This window comes from Salvia hispanica, chromosome 3 (assembly GCF_023119035.1).
Source record: "Salvia hispanica cultivar TCC Black 2014 chromosome 3, UniMelb_Shisp_WGS_1.0, whole genome shotgun sequence".
Lineage (NCBI taxonomy): Eukaryota > Viridiplantae > Streptophyta > Magnoliopsida > Lamiales > Lamiaceae > Salvia > Salvia hispanica.
In genome coordinates, this window is record NC_062967.1 from 19,472,913 (window position 1) to 19,493,706 (window position 20,794).

Consider the following 20,794-nt stretch of genomic DNA (forward strand, 5'->3'; position numbering starts at 1 on the left):
TTAAGTTTGTTACTTTTGGTCCCAAATAATGTCTCAATCTAAAATTAATACTCTCTCCGTCCCTGAAAGTTTGTTTCATTTTCCTATTTCTTTCCACCCCAAAAAATTTGCCCCATTTAACTTTTTAACATTTTTTTATAGTGGACCTCATATTCCACTAGTTAATTCGTATTCACATTTTATTATAAAACTAATATATAACATTCCACTAACTTTTTCAACTAATTTTTTATTACATTTCTTAAAATTTGTTCCAAGTCAAAGTGCGGAAAATATTTTAGGGACGGAGAGAGTATTTTTTATTAAACAAACTTAATATAAATGAAAAAAAAATTATTCTAATAATTTTGTTTACAACATTTTCAGTCACTTGAAAACATAACTCGCGCAATGCTTCGATTCCTCAACAAAAATTTCATAACCCGACCGGGCCCTCTAATCGGGCTGAGCTGCCGATGGTTGTCCGTCAAAACCACCGTCTTGAGCTTCGGCGACGATTCCCAGGGTGCACTTGGTCTCCAAAACTCCCCTTTCGGGCTTAGCTCCGACGCCTACGAGCCCACTCCTATACCGGGCCTTCCGCCTGATGTTTGCAGCGTCGCCGCCGGTCACTACCATTCTCTCGCCGTTACTTCTGAGGGCCACGTTTGGGCTTGGGGCCGGAATAACGAGTCTCAGCTCGGCCGCGGCCCGCTCTCTCCTAGGTTTTGCTCCCCCCAAATTGTGAAATTTCAAATTTTTACCTCCAATTCGTTCGATATACGGAATTGGAATTGGAATTGGAATGGAATTGTAATTCAACGGAATTGAATTTGAATGAATTGAATTCAATTTCAAATCCTTTGTTCAGTAAAAATGATATACGGAATTTAATTTGAAGGAATTGATTTGAAGTGTGTGTGTATGTGTGTACAGTGTGTGTGAAGTATGTTTGTGTAGAATTCAAATTGTGAAATTGGAAGGAATTGGAATTGTAATTCAATTCCAATTCCAATTCAATTCCAATTCCAATTTCGCAAGCTGAATATCATGGTAGCGAACAGAGCCTCATGGACTTTTGCTACAGTCAATATAAAGAACTCAAGATTGGGGTGGATGAGATCTCATATGTCTGAAAATAATGAAATCTTACTTAATTGAAGTTCAGATTTTTAATGATTTATATAGATAATTCGAGATTTTTGTGGCACTGCCTGATTTCACAGGCAAAAGCTAATGTTTCTATTTTATGCCAAATTTGTGCTTCTCTTAGTCCTCTAGAGAAAACTTGATTTTTGAATTCAAGATTGTTCTTTTGCATGATAAATGAATCCAAGATGCTTCTTATGATTGTTTTCAATAAACAATTTGTTCATATTTAATATAGAGAGACGTGGAGTAAACCACAAAAGGTGGAAGGGTTGGATAAGGTGATGGTTCGAGCTGCGTTTGCATCTGGTGTTGTATCTGCTGCTATTGGAGATGATGGTGCATTGTGGGTGTGGGGGATGTCGAAGCGTGGACAGCTAGGTCTTGGGAAACATGTCACCGAGGCTGTCTCACCGGCCAGGGTTGAATCACTTCTCGGACATGAGATAGTTAAGGTAGTCTTCTTACTAGTTTAAGGTAGAATTGATTTATAGAGCTCAGTTAACATGATCGGTGTGAAGTTGTTTTGCTGATTGAATATGTTAATTGCATTTCGGTTATATGATTTTGCAGGTTTCACTTGGCTGGGGACATGTTCTTGCACTGACTAAGGGTGGGAAATTGTTCGGATGGGGTTATTATGCAGATTGTAGATTAGGGAGGATTGGTAGATCTTTGGAGGCCTCACCATTGGATTCCATTTCTGAAAAAGTAATATCGCTGAGTGAGAATAAGAGTATGATGATTGAGGCAGCTGAGAAGCTGGTTTCAGAAGCAATGGAGAAGGAAACAGATATGCCTATAATCTGGGAGCCTACTTTGATAGAAGAAGTCAGTGATGCTGAAGTTGTGGATATGGCTTGTGGGCTTGATCATTCCTTAATACTATGCGGTAAGTCTTTGTTATCGATTGATAGACTGGCAAATCATGTGATGGGGAGTTTTTTAAGGTGGTTTGGATTCGATTTTCAGGGGATGGTACGCTTCTGAGTGGGGGGAGCAACGTGTATGGCCAACTTGGTCAAGTGACGGGATATTTAGGATTGCATTCTGTCGACCTTGGCCTCCGGCCAATCTGTATAGCATCAGGGCTCGGGCATTCTTTAGCTATCTGCAGTGCAGAAGAAGGGCCAACTATTTTTACATGGGGGTGGAACCAGTGTTCTCAACTTGGGAGAGACGGCCCAGAGAATATGCCCTTCGTTGTTGATAGTTTGGTTGGTGAAATGCCAGTTTCTGTTTCCGGAGGCCGGGTGCATTCTATTGCAGTAACAGAGAAGAGGGAGGTTTGGTCTTGGGGCTGTGGTAGAAATGGCAGGCTCGGATTGGGTAGCTCTGCTGATGAACCCGAACCTATGTTGGTCGAATATTTGGAGGGCTCTGATGTTTTGCAAGCTGTCGCAGGGTTTGATCACAATCTGGTTCTTGTTCGTGAATGATGTGAGAGAAGCCTCAACCAGCATTTATATATCCTTGTTCTAATAAATCTTTCGTTTCTCTTGTATATTGCCAGTTACTCGTGTTGTGCAATGATAATCTTGATATTTTCTCAACGTTCAGGGCTATCATCAAGCTGTTTCTTGTATTCCATGTCCACCTCCAAGATTTCCCGAGGCAGGGAAGTCTGGAAACGAGCTCAACGCTATCTCCAAACGAAGGTGAAATTTAGCACAAGTGTCATAATGTACGGTAAATGCAGTCATAGTGTTAAACTGTTGATGAAAATTTTACTCGAGTTGATGGGATGAACTTACCTCTGTTCGATATTTTCCTCTGTAAAATCGAGTGGTGCAGATGAGGCCGATATTGGAGAAGTAGAGAACCTCTGGCTTCGGTTTCTGAGCTCGGTCGTTATCGTTGTTCCATTCCTGAGCTGCAAATGATGTGATGGATTTAGAAACTTTGCTGTGGCATGGTTAAGGTTTTCGTCTGTTTTTGTTAGCCAAGAAATATGTGGTCAAAACATGAATAATGTTTATGTTGAATATTTATGTACTATTCATGATTTTTTTTATGGATTGTGGTAATGTGGAAAGATAGCGTTTGTATAAAGTACTACTCCATGTGTATATGATTTTCAGTTTAAAGTGCGAGTATTAATACTCTTTGGATTAAAAATTAATCACTTCTACTTTGTTTATAGTAATAAGAGAAATAATAAATTGTTGAGAACACTGGTTCCACCCCCATATAAAATTTCAATTTTTAAAAAAGTTGTTACAGAATTATTAGTATGTAAGTTATTTTAATTCAATTAATATTTATAAATCGATTTTTAACGTAAAACGTAAAAAAGTTTGATTATGTATGTACAATTATATACATTTATCATTACCCCGTTAAAAATGGAGAATCAAAATACAAAGAAAATCTATGGGAAGAGAGGAAGAAATTGCCATGGAAACCGTCGACAAAGAAGAGAGCAGCCGTCGATAAAAGGGAAGAGAGAAGAAATGAAGGATTTCATATAATGACTGCTACATTTTAGAAAATCTATGGGAAGAGAGGAAGAAATTGCCATGGAAATCTCCACCGCAATTGATCAACCTCCACAACCACCGCCGCCGCCGCAACCACCGCCACCGCAACAGCCGCCGCCGCAACCCCCTCCTCCGCCATCTCCACCGCCGCAGCAGCATCCCTGTGAAGTACCATCAGCGGATTTCCCCACGCTAGCTGCGCCCGCCAGAACCACCATGTTTCCATCATTCCCGCCGCCTTTCGATTTCCCCACATTCGGTGGCGGTGGCGGCTGATTTTTCCCGTTTGCCGGCACTGCCTTTTTCTGCTGATTGCCCTCTTTGCGGCCTCTTTTTCGTACGCAGCAAAACATTGTTAAGTGATGATTTGCACTCACATATCTAGCTCTTTTTATACACAGAGCACAGAGGCGCCATATTGGTCGAATTACAAATATGGAAGTCGAATTGTTCAGATAACAAATATGGAAGTTGAATAGATCATGGAAACTTCGGAGAAATTCATGTGAGAATTTAGTGCCCTTATATAATTATATTTTTTTTCCATAATTATATTTTACTTCACCCTCCATCCCGGCTAATAACATATATTTTTTATCGGCACGAGATTTTAGGAATTGTTAGTTAATGTGGTTAATTGGAGAGAGAGAAAAGTGGATTAAGTATTAAATGATGAGAGATTTAATTAAAGAGAGATAAGAGTGGTTAAATGTATGAACCAGAAAGAGAAAGCTACCAAAAAAAATAGATGTGTATTATCTTGTTGTGAAAAATTAAAGAGGAATGTGATATGACCATGGTGCTAGACATCAACTGTCTCTCCTTCGACGGGAGCCATGGATTGATTATAGTCTAAGGATGAGAGAGAAGACACTCCGAAGAGCCAATAAAGTTCGATGGCCTCCTGAGGATGAGAGGAAAAGAGAAGGCTCGGATTTGAGGACAAATTCTTTTCAAGAATGAGAGGATGATACGATCATGGGACCGGGCGTCAAAGGTTTCAAACGCAGTTGGATTCCAAGAGTAATCAGCTTATCAAAATGATGTTCAAACGCTCTTCAAAGATTATCAATGTTTTCATCTTCGAAAGAGGTTCGCATGAGTATCTTGCATGGTTTTGACAAGTTGGGCAGAAAGTTTGCCCGGGTCGGGTAATTGGCACTTTCTGAATGTCCGGGTCGGCCGCAGGCACTTTTTGGCTGATTTTATCCATTTTAAAGCTTTTTCTCTTAGGTTTTCAACCCCACCTATATATATACTCATTTGTGAGACTTTAAACTCTAGTTTATTGATGGATGTTGAATTTTAAAAGACTCCTATGGAACATCTCCTTTGTAAGATTTTATCCAATTCTCCTTTGTTACTTTCAGTTGAGATTTGGGGAGGTCCAAGGCCTAGTGCAATCACTATTGTGACTTGAGCCATATCCTTCAAATCTCTTATTTCTGTGTGTTTTATGTTTAAGACGTTAGACTCTACGAAGTCTTGTTTTGTTGTACTGATTCATTTACTTAGTGTGCAGGTAATCGGAGGAGTTGGAGTCTCAAGTCCGGTAGAAGACTTGAGAATAGCTAGGGTTCCGATTTAGTTTATCTTGTACTAAGTAGACTTGTAATCTTGTTTCTATCTTTTGTATTTGGCTTGTTTCTCTGAGAGTAGCCATCTTAATAAGCGGTGTAATAACAAAAAGATGTCCCAGTAATTAGTGAATCATGGTGGTCTGATTCCTACAACACACATTGGATTTTTCCATATCTTACATATTGTTTTATAGTAAATTTAATCTTCAAATAATTAAATTCGATAAGTCTTGTTATTCCGTTTTATAATCATTGTTTTAATTTCCATTTTTCTCTTTCCTTTCTTCTGTATTATTTTGTTTGTATTTCTTAAGAGTTTTTTTTTTTTTTTGCTGTCACCCCAAATTTCAAAATTTTAAAGATTAAAAGAAATTAAATTCTATGAAGTAAATAAATAAAATCAAAATGATAGAACTCTTAAACTTTAAATTATAAACCCAATTAGTAGTATTATGTCATCATATATCTGATCATCTGCATATTTACTTTAAACTTCATGTAAGACAAAAAAAGAGCCGAGAAAAGCATTCATGTATTTTACACCTCATTTCTGATTTTTCATAAAAAGCTCATATTAATATTGATAATATATAAAGTTGTTGCTGGGGTAAACACGTCTTCTTAGTATCACGTATCGCTTTCAGGTTTTAACCAAACATAGCAGCAATCCTTTTCATTTGCCTCAGTTCAAAACCAAACAGCCAAGCATATTTAATTATGGTTTCCACAAGTGTAAAATATTAAAGCTAGCAATGTACTAAATTCTGACAAATCACAATTCAACAACACTGACGAATTAAATACGGTATTCACATGCAACAATATTTACAAAAATTAATCCAAGGAGCGTGGTCGAGTAGCACGAGGCTCGTCCATTCTTAATCAAACGGTCATGATATCAAACCATGTCTTTGAGAATGGAGCAACTTTAAATCCTTGAGCTAATTGCTCCACCCATTAAAGTGCTTACAAATCAGCACGGAGAATAGTCACTAAATCCGCCGATGAATACTTGATAATTACCAAATATAAATATTCACAAAGAAGAAGGAAAAAAATAATTACTCCAATTTGCTAATTACACAAACAAAACAATTTAGTAATTAACAATCTCCACTGCACTTGATCAACCTCCACAACCACCACAGCCGCCGCAACCGCCGCCGGCGCACCCCGCTCCACCGTCTCCACCGCCGCAGCAGCAGCCCTGCGACGTACCATCACCGGAATCCGCGACGCCAGCCACCACCACAGCCGTAGCGGCGGTGGCAGCAACTGCGGCGCCTGCTCCCGCCAAAACCACCATGTTTCCATCCTTCCCGCCGCCTTTCAATTTCCCCTCATTCTCACCGTATCCATAGCTCCCCGGTGGCGGCTGATTTTTGCCGCCTGCCGCCACCGGCTTTTGATCCTGATTCCCCTCTTTCCGGCCTCTTGTTCGTAAGCAGCAAAACATTGTTAATTGATGAATTTCTTTGAATTTGATTGTTAGCTGATGTTTTGAACTCAAAATCAATCTCTTTTATACACGTGGAGGCGTTGAATGGTCAAAGATGGAAGTTAGGAAATGGCTAAGTAGACTTTTTTGTATGAATTTGATCGGAAATATAGAGGAAATTCATGTTATATTTAGTATTAATATCATTCATTACATCATCAATCCTTATCCGGGAATTCATCACCATTGATGCAATTTGGCAAAGTATTTTAATTGAAAATGAGTAGACTTTTCAAAGTCAAATGGGGATTCTATTAATTAATGTCAACCATAACAGTCTATGTGATTAATGTGAATTGTTATGGGTCTCTTTATTAGGTTGAAGGGTTATTCACATTTATTAGAATCATTTAATACAATTAAGTGTAATATTGTTTTATCCAAATTGCTTTGGAATTTAAAATTGAAAAGCCTGTCTATATCTTCCCTCGTTTTAATTTCATTGGTCTCTTTTTGCTTTTGCTTTTGATTCTTTTTCTACTTAATTTAGATTATGCTTTTTTTTGGTTAGCTGGAGGAGGATGCGATATATATTAATTTCCCCCTGAAAGGCATGTTTATTTGTTTGCTTGGTATTTTAATCACTAATGACGGAGCATCTAAGTTCGAGTTTCTTGAACGAAACAAAATAACACACAACTGACAGAAGCACACATCGAGAGATAGAATAATAAATTATTGTCCTCTCGAAAATGATACATAGATTAGTGAATGTTATGTGAGAGATAGAATAATAAATTATTGTCCTCTCGAAAATGATACATAGATTAGTGAATGTTTATAAGCAGTGGCGGAGCCAGGATTTTAATCATGGGGGCCCAAATTACTGTTAAATTTTATTAATTTGTTTCGGTGTCAAGTTGTTTCAGTATCTACAATATGAAATTAACTCGAACATAAGTAATAGAGAGATGTACGCGAGAGACGGATAATGAGATCGATAACTAAAGGATGGTAATAAAAATAGAGATACATTGACAACGTCAACATCGATATAATTAAAAATAAATAGCATATCATTAAAATTGATTTTAAATAATATTATTATGCTATGACATAGTATTTACATATGTTCTAAAATTATGAAAATTATTCTTAATAGTTACAAAATAAAATTATTTATACAAGATTACTAGCTATAAGATTATAAATTACTAGAGAAAATAAACAAAACTATTAGCATTAGAATATCTAATAGAACATAAACATATTCAAGTCTCAAGAGAAAATCTAAGGATTCACATAGAAATATTAACATCATATTTATAGACAGTGAAAAAAAAATGACAAATTCTGCAAGATCAGGAGTTGAACCTAAGATTAATCAGCTACATGTGCATCATCCTTACCAATTGCACCACTATAAACTTTGTTAATGGTTTTGTACATATATAATATATAGGTAAAGTTGGAAAGGGTGAGGGGCCCAGGGCCCCCCCTGGCCCCACCCTAGCTCCGCCCCTGTTTATAAGTCTTCTTTCACATATACATTAACTCTAAAACTTAACCAATCTGAACGAATCAAAATATATACTATACATGTATAAAAGGGATGTTAGGGGGAAAAATAACAAGATTAATATCATGAATTTTATAATAAAATTAGGGAAATAAAAAAGTTTAGTTTATTTATGTGATAATTGGAAAAATAAAAAGGTTTTGTTTTTTTTTTAATAATAATTAGGAGAAGTGGTAGTAAAAAGGTTTTTGATAATAAATTGAATGAGATAAAGAAGAAAAAATGTTTTTAAAGTGAAAATTTTCATGCTATTCTTATAGTTTTTATTTGATCATTTTCTCTGAGTTTTATCTTTTCTTCTTATTTTATATGTTTGTGCTTTCTAATTAGGTTTTGTGGGTATTTTTGTTATCTTTTTTCAAGAATTTTGCTTTCAGTACAATTAATATGATATGGGAACAAAAAAGCAGAAGAAGAAAGCTTTGAACGCATGTAGTCTTCGTATTCCTCGAAATAGGTCAATCTTATATTTAACTTATGTTATCTAGCGGGATTTAGTATAAATTAGTCTAATTTATTTAATTCAATTTATATTTGAAAATTAGTAACACCATCAAGTACATGGGGTACCAGTACCGTATGATGTATGAAGATAAGACTTTTCTTGTTCTCACTGATGATGAAGCAAAGGGATTGGTATGACAGTCTCGAGCCAAGTTCGATTATAAGTTGGCACGATACGATAAGAAAAATTTGAGAATAGTTCTTCCCTTTTAGAACCACTCTCAAGCTACAATAGTGGCGGACACAGGAATTTTTACACTGGAGAGTAGAATTTGAACTCATACATTAAAGAGTTAAAGGTTTCTATGCCCAACAACAAAGCCACTTGAACTATTACTATATCACATAATTTTATGTGTAATATATATAGATACACTTAAAATTGGTGGGGTTCCAATGGCCCCCCACCCAACCATGTAGGTCCGCCCCTGCCTACAAGCCGAGATAACCCAGTTTAGAAAGAGAGATCAAGAATCTATGGAGGAAGCATGGGAGAGATTTAAGACTTTGCTGAGAAAATTCCTAATCATTAGCTCTCCACCAGGCATCGAATCAATATTTTCTACAATGGGTGTAGCGAGTCGATAAAGTGTCTGATGGTTCTTTCCTGGATTTGGGAGATGAAAGTTGCACCAAGATATTGGAGAAGCTTTCGCGCAACAACAAAGGTTAGAGCTTAGGAGAGAGAGAGCTCACAGAGTAATAACCGCTGCTAGTGATTTTGACTACATCAACATCGTCCCAATAGCTGATCACGATGAACCAAAATATGGATGATATGAAGGGGTCAAATGTCAAGAAGCCGCAAGGGATTGTTGAGGATGAGAGTTACTTCCACCCAAATGACAACCCACGGAACTTCAACAACTATCACCCCTATTGGGGGGTGGTAATTAACAAGCAAGGAACAATTCACATCCCAATCTATCTTACAGGAATCCGAACAATGTTTGTAACCACCAACAAGAGCCTTTGTGTCAAATAGTACGGTCGATGAGCCCAATAATAACACCACCGACAACCTAATAAGAACCCTCATGGTGATAACAGACAATACATGGCACACTACAAAAAAAAGTGCAAAATAATGACGGAATTAGTGACAACATTTAATAGCTCAACAACTAGTGACAGAATTAATGACTGAAAAGTGCCAGTCACTAATTAGTGATAGATTACCCGTCACTAATGCGAAGCAATCGCCTATGTTTTTCGTAATAATAACTTTAGTGACGGAAAATCCGCCACTAAAACTTTTTACCCACAAGTTTATTAATGACGGATCTGCCAAAACTTGATCTGTCACTAATATGTTAAGTGAATAAATTTCACTGATTAGTGACGGAAATATCCGTCACTAGTTGGCGAGTTTTTTGTTGTGGCTGGTTCGAATCAAAGAACCGATAAGATGGAGATGGATGTCACAGAGATGAGCTTTTGCATGAATCCCTTGAGTATCAAATGAGTCAGACTACGTAAGTCTTGGGAAGACAACATCAGTCATGATAATTTCCGGGGAACACCGTTAAAAACCCGAAGGTCAACAATGCCATCAACGTAAGAAGTGGCATCGTTTACGACAATCATTCTTTTCTCAAGACCAGTGTGAAAGAAAGATGAGCCCTAGAACCAAGTCCTCATCCTTAAGTCTAAACAAGCTTAAATGAATATGTCGAAGATCCTACTATAAATCTGTATGTGCCCAAGATTTTCCCTAACCATCCAAAAAACACGAAGATTGATGATCAATTCTCAAAGTTTCTAGATATTGTTTGGAAAGACCACTTGAACATCCTATTAGTAGGGGCTTTTTGATAGATGCCTAAGTATTCTAAATTCTTGAGATACGTGGTCATTGAGAAGAAAAGTTGACTAAGGACGAGAAAGTCAACGTGTCAATAGTTGTAGTGCAATAATTCAAAAGAAACTTATAGAAAAGCTCAAGGTCCGGGGAGGCTTCAACATCTCATGTGTCATTGGAGATGATTGGCAAACAAATGCCTTGTGTGATTTGGGGACGAGCATAAATCTTATGCCACTCTCGTTCTTTCGAAAATTTAAGTTCGACACGCTAATACTGATAACAATCCCGTTGCAAATAGCGAACAGGTCCGTAAAACACCCAAAGGAATTAAGAAAATGTGTTTGTGAAGGTAAATGACTTCTTCATGTGGAATTTGTTTTACTTGATATGGAGGAAGATGAGAACACTGTTGGGTTTGGTTTACTGCAAAATATGTTTCAAGCATGATGCACTATTAGAATTTTTTGCATACAACAAACTCTACAATCCACTTTTAACCCAATGCTAGAAGAAGTAATTTTATTGCATTAGTATTTGTTTATGCATTTATAAGATGTTTCACAAACATTTAAATGAATAACAAACAAACAAGTCTAAATCTTCTTCTTAGTAGATTGGTTGAACATCTTACAGTAGGTAAGGTAGTTGGTTCATTGCAGAAGAAATTCGATTTCACAATCTAGATTGACTTTGACTACCTATTGCGAAAGGTTACGACGTCAGTCCTAAAATTCCCTTACCTAAGGAAATGAACGGCGCTAGTGTGGTATATAACACCGAATGGATCTAATATCATATAAGTCTTCCTTGCCTATATATTGAAAGACGAGGTCTCAGTGATTGTTATTTTTTAATCATTGTTCACATAACACTTATTAATACAATATTTTGTATGCATTACTTCGATTTATCAAATGGTGCAAGTTTTTCGTAATCCAAAAATCCTGATAACTTGGGTAGTGATGATAAATGTCTAGAGGTGCTAGTAATGTTATTGGAATGAATCATGTGATGAGAGAGTCCAGTTTGATGGGGTGCGTTGGAATGTTAACTTTTCTTAAATTGCTAACATACTAACTCATCAACGCGGTGTATTAAAAATGTCAACACGATCACATTAAAATGTCAACACAAAGTTGTGTAGACATTTTAATATAATGAGTTGACATGTTAAATATCAATGTTAGCACAATGTATTAAAATATCAACTAAGTTTATGATGACATTTTAATGTCATCGTGTTGACATTTTTTCAATACACTACAAAGATGAGTTAGCAGAGTTAGCAACGGATCACACCTCAAAGTTTGATAATATCATCAAGAGGTTTTCAATAAAACTTTTATTATTCAAAACTAGACAACAGTTAGACTGACGGGGCTCGAACCCGCAGCTTCCGCCTTGACAGGGCGGTGCTCTGACCGATTGAACTACAATCCCAGGAAAATTAGGTGTACAGCCTAAACATTCTTCTTTTTTTTTCTCTTCATTCATTCGAACCATTTAGTTTCCTTATTCATTAGAAGAGAGACAGTTCACCCTAGACCACTAGGGAATTGAATCCTGAGTACCCAACCGGCCGAACAACTGCATGGGCTTCCATCAGTGATAGCTGAACTAACTAGATAGCCGCCCAAAAAACCCGGATGTATAGTTTTTTTTATTCTCCATTATGGAGGAATTTGGGAGATAAGGGGGAAATGGTGAAAGAAAAAGTAGTATGCTTAGTTGAAGAAAGTGCACGTTGTGAAATAGAAAAATTTAAAGGGTGCATGTTCTAGAAAAGATGCCTATAGTATAAAAAGAAAAAGAAAGAGAAAAGAAAGAAAGTTTGTGTAGAAAAATAAAGAAAATAAAAGGAATGCAAAAGTGAGTTGAAGTTAGAATAATCGTCAAAAGTGTATTGAGTTTGAAAGAAAAGTGGAATCAATTTTACTCTACTTGGTAATATTTATTTTTAGTCACTTTTTAACAAAGTATTCCTCACCTACCAAAGAGCCTACATTACGACAAAAAATAGAGACCTTTCAGACTTTGGATGCTTAATCACATCCAGTAGATGAGGGATTAGACTTTGAGCAAGCCTATGGTAAACTTTGTTTGATGCACGATTTGAGTGCTTATACACATTGTCATATATACTATTGAGGGTGAGAGATAAATACACTTCCCATCTTTGGAAGTTTTCCCTTGTGAGTTCATAAATCCAAGGTGATCTACGAGTTAGTAATGAAAATGCATTAATAACTCTAGCTTGAACTGATTGCGTTAATTCATCTATTTCTTCCATATTTAAGGCAATTACGACGTCTAGTCCTTATGCAATCCGTGCGTCTATTTATGTTTTTTATGTTTTCTTTGAGGACAAATAAAGAGTTAATTTTTGGGGAGTTAATATGATCGGATTTTGTACTGTTTTAAGGCCATTATTTGTTCCGTTTTGAGTGTCAAAGTTGCATTACATGTCCTTTACTTGCATATTTGGTCCGTTTTGTGATAAATGTGAAAAATAGAGCCTAAAAAGATAGCAAAAAGTCGAAGATGGAAATTTGGAGTCTTCGAGACAGCTAGCGAACTACCCCTGAAGCGGTCCGCTTCGGAAAATTAGAGCTGAAAAGAAGAACACGTCCAACGACAACTGGGTTGTGTGCTGCGACCGCTGTTAGAGATAAAAAAGCTACGGATGATTTGCAGCGACTACTGAACATTGTGCAACGGCCAGCTGGAAAAACGCGGTGCACAGAAATTGCCCTATTTTCTCTCAAAGACTTACCATACTCTATAAGGATTTATCATATCAAGGCACATGACTTGGAGGCTATAAACCCCTCAAACTTCATCAAAGGGACATTTTTGCTGAATAATTTCCAGAGCATAATAGTTGAGAGATCTTACACTGTTCATTAAGATCAAAGGCGTTTAAAGTGTTGATTCAAGAGAAGATCAAGACTACAAGATTTAATTTGCTTTAGTTTTAATGTTTTCTATGTTTTTCCTAAAAACTCTGTGTTTAGCTTATTTCATCATATGTAACTAAACTCATAGAATTCTAGGGATGTGTTAGTAACGACCTTGGTTATACAGTTCCTATTTATTTAATATCTGTTTTGTTCATTACTTTGCTTCTTTTTTAAGTGTTTGATAATTTCTTCATATTTGAGTGACACATTCTATGATGATCTATTGACTTGCAACATAGTCAGAGGAGGTTTGCGAGTCAAAAGAGCTTAGGTAACGTTACAATTAGCTTCCCTTGAAACGACACTGTTAATTGAGAGCGAAAACATTAAGAGTCTAAGGAGCTTTTAGGAGTTACAAATCTACGATTGACGCCCCTAATGTCTGTAATCCACTTTGTGTCGCATGGACAATAATTGTGTGACTTGTTCTAGTAAAGTATGAACTGTGCTAGGGTGTTGTAGTTGGAACATGTATAAAGCATAACTGTGAAAGCACATCCCTGGATTTCTCTTATCTCATATATTTTTATTCTGTGACTTTATCTGCATCTATTTACTTGTTTTCTTTATTTTTACAAATTTATTTTCAAAAAACCCAAAAACCTTTATTTCTCCAATTAGTAGAAGATAGACAATCTGTGATCGTTTTTACTGTGTTCGATATCCGTTACTAACCTTTAGCTATACTATATATACTCTGTACACTTGCAGGTTTAGTTCGTACTAATAAAAAGTGCATCACTCACTCAGTGATGGCTTGACATGACAGTTTTATGAAAATGTATTTGGCTTGTGTTCACTGAGTATATCAAGTACTCAGCCCTATGTTTTAAAAATGTGTCGGTTGAGCGACGATGACGATGGACGGTGTTGAGCAGTCGTATGTTCTTTGATAGAATAGTGATTGGATGCATCATGTCTCTATACATGATGCCACTTGTTCTTGAATGCTTCCGGTAAAATATTACTTTCTTTCGAGTTCATGTAATTCTCCATTTACAAAATTGTTTCCCCCCTTCTTCCCCACTTCTTTAATCCGCATTACTGACGATAAACCGAGCCTTCTATTCTTAGAAAGTTGGGGCGTGACATCTTAGGTCCCAAGGAGGGTTCATCTCTCTATACACTTCTTTCCCCTTATTTTTGTGCCACCCAAATATCTTTTGAGTCTAGTTTTTTAGGTTATGTTCACCTATTCTTGACATTTGTATTAAAATTGAGGGTCAAATACTTATATCTTGAAATCATGGAGGATTCATTCATAAGAATCCTCTTCAGCAAATATGTCATCTTAGTGGGATAGAGAGTAAATATTTTAACTAACACTATATTGAAGTATTATTTTAAACAGATTTATATCAAACTAAAAAACAAATTGATCACGATTTCATAATGATTTGCATGAATACGCATTAGATTTTTCCATATCATCATACACATTGTTTTGTTGTAAATTTAATCTTTGTATAATTAAATTCGATAAGTCTTGTTATTCCGTATTATAATGATTGTTTTAATTTCCAATTTTTTTTTTCTATTTCATGTTTCTGTATTATTTTGTTTGTTTGTCTTAAAAGATTTTTTCTTTTGCGTGTGCTGTCACCCCAAATTTCAAAATTTTAAAAATTAACACTACAACAAATCTTTACAATAACGACACAAGATTAGAGACGCAAATGATTGCGTTACTAAATTTTGAAAAATCATCAAAATACACGACGCAAAACAATAGCGTCCCCAAATTTAGTCCAATTAGACACATGTATAGTTGCGCCCCAAATTATAATTGCCAATTACAAATTAATGAAAAATAAGTTGATTAAAACAATTACCAATGGAACAAAACTCATAGAAACAGATCCATCGTTCTCCCTCTCTCCCATCTTCCAATCCCTAGCTCTGTAACTCTCAGCCGGCGCGCCTCCGTCATTCCGCCGCCACCGGTAAAGGTCATCGTTCCCCCTTCATTATCGAAACCCTCCACTCACGATGTGTACGCACACTACCGTGGTGACGTCTCCAAGGCTCATTGATTGCTTCTTCGCTAAGCTCAGGGAGAAAGAGGTGAAATTTCTCTCTGATTCGTGATTGGATTGGTATGTTGAGGTCGTTTTTGGTTGTGTTGTCAGTATAAATGTTATGATTGATTCGGTGCTTCGTGCTTCGTTATTGTAGCTGTATTGAGATGAATCAGGTTCAAATCGGCAAATCGTCAGCTTATTCTGATGTTTTGTGCTTGTGATTGATTTCGTTTGATGATAATCTCCTATTTCCTGTGCTTATAATTGATTTCATTCGATTTATAAGGTTCAATTCAATAAATCAGGTTCAATTCTCTATCACTTTCCAGTTTCTTCTTTCGATATTTATGTCAATTTGAAATATTTTGGGAACATATTGTATGAATCAACTCTGATTATATCATCTTCTACTTGTGATATTTTCAGCCAGTCTCTTAAGTGCAAAACTGGAGAGGCAATTACTTACTACATTGGAAATCAGACTTGTTTGAAATGAAGAGGTATTTTTCCTATAGTCTTTGATAGTATCCCTTTGAACATATATTTGCCATTTTTTATATGAGTATAAATATTAAATGTGTTTCCTTTTTCTGTGCATTGTGATTAGTCTCGAGTATTGTGATTAGTCTCAGCTACCATCTTGTCTTGTTTTGTTCTTTTCAGACGATTAAATGAGGAAGATATGTACTACGCGCTGGTCTTTCATTGTAGAAGAACAATAGGTAACTTTAATTCCTCTGATTACATGATATTGATTGTGATTGTTGATTTATGATTATGATTATTAGATTGATTCAAGAACACAAAGTTGATTTTCTTCGCCTTATCAAAAGAAGAGTACAATAAGATTTCTATTTATGCGGATAACATAGTTGCAGTTGTGAGTTTATATGATTGGGTCCAAAATTTGTGGTTCTTTTCCCTGATGCAGTGTTGACAACATACTAGGCTAGCTAACAAGATCAATGCCACATGATATAACAGTTATTCCCGAGGAACGTGAAGCTATAGAAAGGGTAAGGCGCTTTGACTAGATTTCAATTTTTAGCGTTTGTATGACATTTGAAGGTTGCAACACTTTCTGAAATCTATAGCGAGATTTTTCTTTATCGTAGGCCACAAAATGTTTTAGGTTTCCTAGTTTGTATAGATGCAACGGACTATATTAGAGCTTGATTTTCTGCAATTTTAAAAGTAAAATCATTGGTAATGAGATTTTGATTTTGTGATGGATGAAGCCTTTAGAGTATGACTAAATTGGGTGTTGTGTTGTGTTGTGTTTATGAAAGAATAGGAGGGAATCTAGCGCGTTAGCATCAGAGTAGGGAGAACTGTGTTATTGCTCCCAAATGCCCTGTTACTGGAAAGAGAATTCAAGAGGTAAGTTGTATTCACCAATTTTGCATTTTATATTTTCTGGATAAATGTGATTGAATCTATGGCAAAAGGGCTATCCATTTTGTAGAAATACATAAAGTGAAATAGTCAAGGATGTAGAGTGAATAGCAAAAGGGGCTGCCCGGATGGTTATATTTGCTAGCTGCTAAACCCTAATGATCTGATTGAATGACAATCATCCAATTTGGCCTTATCTGTTTTGTGAAGTTCATTCGGTCAGCTACTGATCCTTGGATATCTAATGTTTTTATTTATTGTAGCTATTTAATTTTCATCTTCTAATTGAGTTTCTGAAGTTAGAAGACTTTATTCTCTTTATATTTCATGACTTGATTAATAAAAAGAAAATCTTTCTTTTTTATCTCTTGTGTGCTACAGAAAACTCTTGAGGAATGTTAACAGCGTGTGGATTGCGGCCTAGCAAGGTGCAACTTCACTCACGAACATATCATTTTGTATGAAAACAGAGAAGCTGAACCAGGTCTGCTCCTTGGGGTCTATGTAGCCATTTTTAACACTAATATTAGTTAAGTTAGTGTTAGTTTGTGTTCTGTATAAGGTAAAGGTCGAGTCTTGGTTATAAGGCTCTACGTTTTCGATGTATGAAGATATTTGGTTGGTTGGTAAAGGTGAAATCTTGCAGAATTAATGATAGATTTGGGATATGAAGTTTTATTTGTATTTGAAATGTGTATGGTTGCTATGATCTGAAATTTAGCTACTGATCATGTGTACAAGTTACATAGCTAGTGAAATTGTGTTGTGTTCTTGATTTAAACGGTTTGGTAATAGTCCCAATGTGTTTATAAACGTTTAGGGACGCTTTTTAATATTGTCCCCAATTTTGCATTTAGGGACGCTTTTTAATAGTGTCCCTAATTTGTGTTTTTAGGGACGCTTTAAAAGCGTCTCAAAATAATTCACCTGACGCTCACTATTTGCGTCCTTATTTTTATTTGGCACGCCACCAGTAAGGACGCTTTTTGAAGCGTCGGTGATATATTTAGCAACATAAAAAGGCGTCTCTAATTGATTAAAAATGCGTCCCTAGCCATTCTTTTTCTTGTAGATATTAAAAGAAATTAAATTCTATGAAGTAAATAACTAAAATAAAAATTATAGAACTCTTAAAATTTAAATTACAAACCTAATTAGTACTATTATTATGTCATTATATATCTGATCAGTTGCATATTTACTTTAAATTTCATGTAAGACAGAAAAAGGGCCGAGAAAACATTCATGTATTTACACCTCATTTCGGATTTTTCATCAAGAATTCAAATTATCATCGACGATGGATGTCAATCTAGCCCGAACTAATCTGGTAAAATTATAGGGTTATGCGGGCTGGCCTGGGAGGGTTGCGAGCCCATAGGTTGAGCATTTAAAATGAAAACATAATTAAAATTTTGGACGTATACTTATATGAAGTATATATGGTAATATTAATATGAAACGTAGCATTGATATGAAGCATATATGGTAGATGCTATTAATATGTACTCATATTAAACACCGCATTACGTCTTTCCGCTCGAAGACAATGATCCGGTTGAAGCTTCAAAAGCTATAGATGTAGAAGAATGTCACTCAACTCAATAGAGTTTATTTTTTGACATAAAACTATATATATTTATCCATCCGTTCCACAATAGTAGAGTCATTTTAATTTTCTGCACTCGTTTTTTGAAAATGACAATAAATAGTTAAAGTGAATAAAGAGTAAACTAAGAGAGAGAATAATTTAGAGAAGACTCTTATCTACATCATTCTTTTTATTACATTACTTTTTCTTCACTTTAACTATTTATTATCATTTATCCAAAACGAGTTCAGAAAATAAAATGACTCTACTACTGTGAAACAAATGGAGTATCTTTTTTATCTGCTTAGAATTTTTTTTTGGTTATACAATTTCAACTCCTTTGAAATGCAAGGTTTTCATTTAATTGTAGACAGATTCATGTGTACTATTAATTAAGTGATATGTTTATTTAATTTGTTTCAGTTTTCAATTGGTATTATTTTTTTTTTCTCGATCAGTTTGATAATACTTTACTATTTGCGACAACTTGTTTCTGATGAGTTAGAATATTGAATTGGATAGAAAGTAACACATAAGATAACTTTTAACCCGAATAGTCCGTGTGTTAGCTCGAAATCCAAAGATTTAGTGTTAGGACCGAAAATTTATAACCCGAAAATTCACAACCCGAATAACCCACACCCAAATAGTCCAACAACCCGAATGGATTGGCCCGAACCCGAGCGGATTAAAGAATAACTTCTACTCGCAAAGTTGTGACAACCGTTATAGCGAGCACAACCGGTATCAAAGTTCTTGCTGGGAGTAAAGACGTTTTCTACATCACCAATATTATCACGGATCATTTTTTAACCAAACATAGCAGTAATCCTTTTCATTTGCCTCAGTTCAAAACCAAACAGACAAGCCTATGTAATTATGATTTCCACAAGTGTAAGATATTAAAGCTAAAAATGTACTAAAGTCTAACCAATCACAATTCACAACACTAACGAATTGAATACAGTAATTCACGTGCAACAATAATTAAAAAAATTAATCCAATACGTGTGGTCGAGTATCATGAGACTCGTCCATTTTTAACCGAATAGTCAAGAAATCAATTCTTGTCTTTCGATATGAAGCAACTTTAAATCATTGGGCTAAAGTGCTTACAAATCAATACGGAAAATAGTAACTGGATTTGCCGGTGAATATCTTTGATAATTTACCAAAAATAAATAATTACAAAGAATAAGCAAAGAAAGTTAACCTCAACAACCACCACAGCCACCGCAACCGTCGCCGCCGCACCCTGCACCACCGCCGCAGCAGCACCCCTGTGGAGTACCATCATCGGAATCCGCGTCGCCAGCCACCACCACAGCCGTAGCGGCAGTGGCAGCAACTGCGGCGCCTGCTCCCGCCAAAACCACTATGTTTCCATCTTTCCCGCCACCTTTCGATTTCTCCACATTTGGTGGCGGTGGCGGCTGATTTTTGCCGTTCGCCGCCTCCGGCTTTTGCTCCCGATTCCCTTCTTTGCGGCCTCTTGTCCGTAAGCAGCAAAACATTGTTAATTGATGATTTTTTTTGGATTTGATTGTTAAGTGATTATTTGAACTCAAAATTAATCTCTTTTATACACGTGGAGGCGTTGAATCGGTCAAATATGGAAGTTAGGAAATGGTTAAGTAGACTTATTGTGAGAATTTGAATTCGGAAATATAGATGAAATTCATGTTAGATTTTAGTACTAATATAATTCATTGCATCATCAATCCTTATCCACATTATACATAGGAATTCATCACCATTGATGCAATTTGGCAAAGTATTTTAATTGAAAATGAGTAGACTTTTCAAAGTCAAATGGGGATTCTATTAATTAATGTCAACCATAACTGTCTATGTGATTAAGGTGAATTGTTTGGGGTCTTTTTATTAGGTTGAAGGGTCATAGCTTAACTTTACAATCAAGTGTAATTCAAATTGGTTTGGAATTTAAAATTGAAAAGCCTGTCTATATCTTCCTTCGTTTTAATTTATTTGGTCTCTTTTTGATTTTGCTTTTGATTCCGTTTCTTATTAATTTAGATTATGCTTTTTTTTTGTTAGCTGGAGGAGGATGCGATACATATTAATTTCCCCATGAAAGGCATGTTTATTTGTTTGCTTGATATTTTAATTGTTAATGAATCAGCAATTAAAATATCAAGCAAAAATAAAGGGAGAAAAAAAGAAGATAAATTATCTATGTTTTTTCTTTTTTCTTTTTTTTTTTTATGTTTGTGCTTTCTTATTAAGTTTATGGGTATTGTTGTGTCTTCTTTTGGCGTTGGAAGAAAGAAGCTAGCCAGTAGTTAACTTAATT

The 20,794-nt window shown here is 35.8% G+C and overlaps 2 protein-coding genes and 1 long non-coding RNA gene across 14 annotated transcripts; 2 read left to right on the plus strand and 1 right to left on the minus strand.

Annotated features, from left to right (window-relative positions):
• The first annotated feature begins 373 nt into the window (after positions 1–373).
• On the plus strand, positions 374–3,142 carry LOC125217147 (ultraviolet-B receptor UVR8). 7 transcript variants are annotated; one of them, XR_007175576.1, is made up of 6 exons: positions 374–704; positions 1,367–1,583; positions 1,702–2,020; positions 2,101–2,568; positions 2,689–2,817; positions 2,915–3,142. XR_007175576.1 is itself a non-coding variant. In XM_048118982.1 (5 exons), exons 1-4 carry the CDS (start codon positions 391–393, stop codon positions 2,565–2,567), a joined length of 1,317 nt encoding a protein of 438 aa, XP_047974939.1. In that variant the 5' UTR covers positions 374–390; the 3' UTR covers position 2,568; positions 2,689–3,142. The 7 variants fall into 7 exon arrangements, 1 of the variants encoding a protein (XP_047974939.1); XR_007175575.1 differs by having other exon boundaries at positions 2,923–3,142; XR_007175574.1 differs by having other exon boundaries at positions 2,689–2,812.
• A 3,172-nt stretch (positions 3,143–6,314) lies between these two features.
• On the minus strand, positions 6,315–6,644 carry LOC125209531 (keratin-associated protein 5-4-like). The gene has a single exon (XM_048109130.1). The coding sequence runs from the start codon at positions 6,642–6,644 to the stop codon at positions 6,315–6,317; it is 330 nt and encodes a 109-aa protein (XP_047965087.1).
• Positions 6,645–15,327: 8,683 nt separating this feature from the next.
• On the plus strand, positions 15,328–17,557 carry LOC125209650. 6 transcript variants are annotated; one of them, XR_007174334.1, is made up of 7 exons: positions 15,328–15,537; positions 15,921–15,994; positions 16,158–16,216; positions 16,426–16,510; positions 16,784–16,874; positions 16,960–17,107; positions 17,271–17,557. It is a non-coding gene; the product is annotated as an uncharacterized LOC125209650 (long non-coding RNA). The 6 variants fall into 6 exon arrangements; XR_007174335.1 differs by having other exon boundaries at positions 16,789–16,874; XR_007174337.1 differs by lacking the exon at positions 15,328–15,537 and adding an exon at positions 15,695–15,799.
• Positions 17,558–20,794: the final 3,237 nt, after the last annotated feature.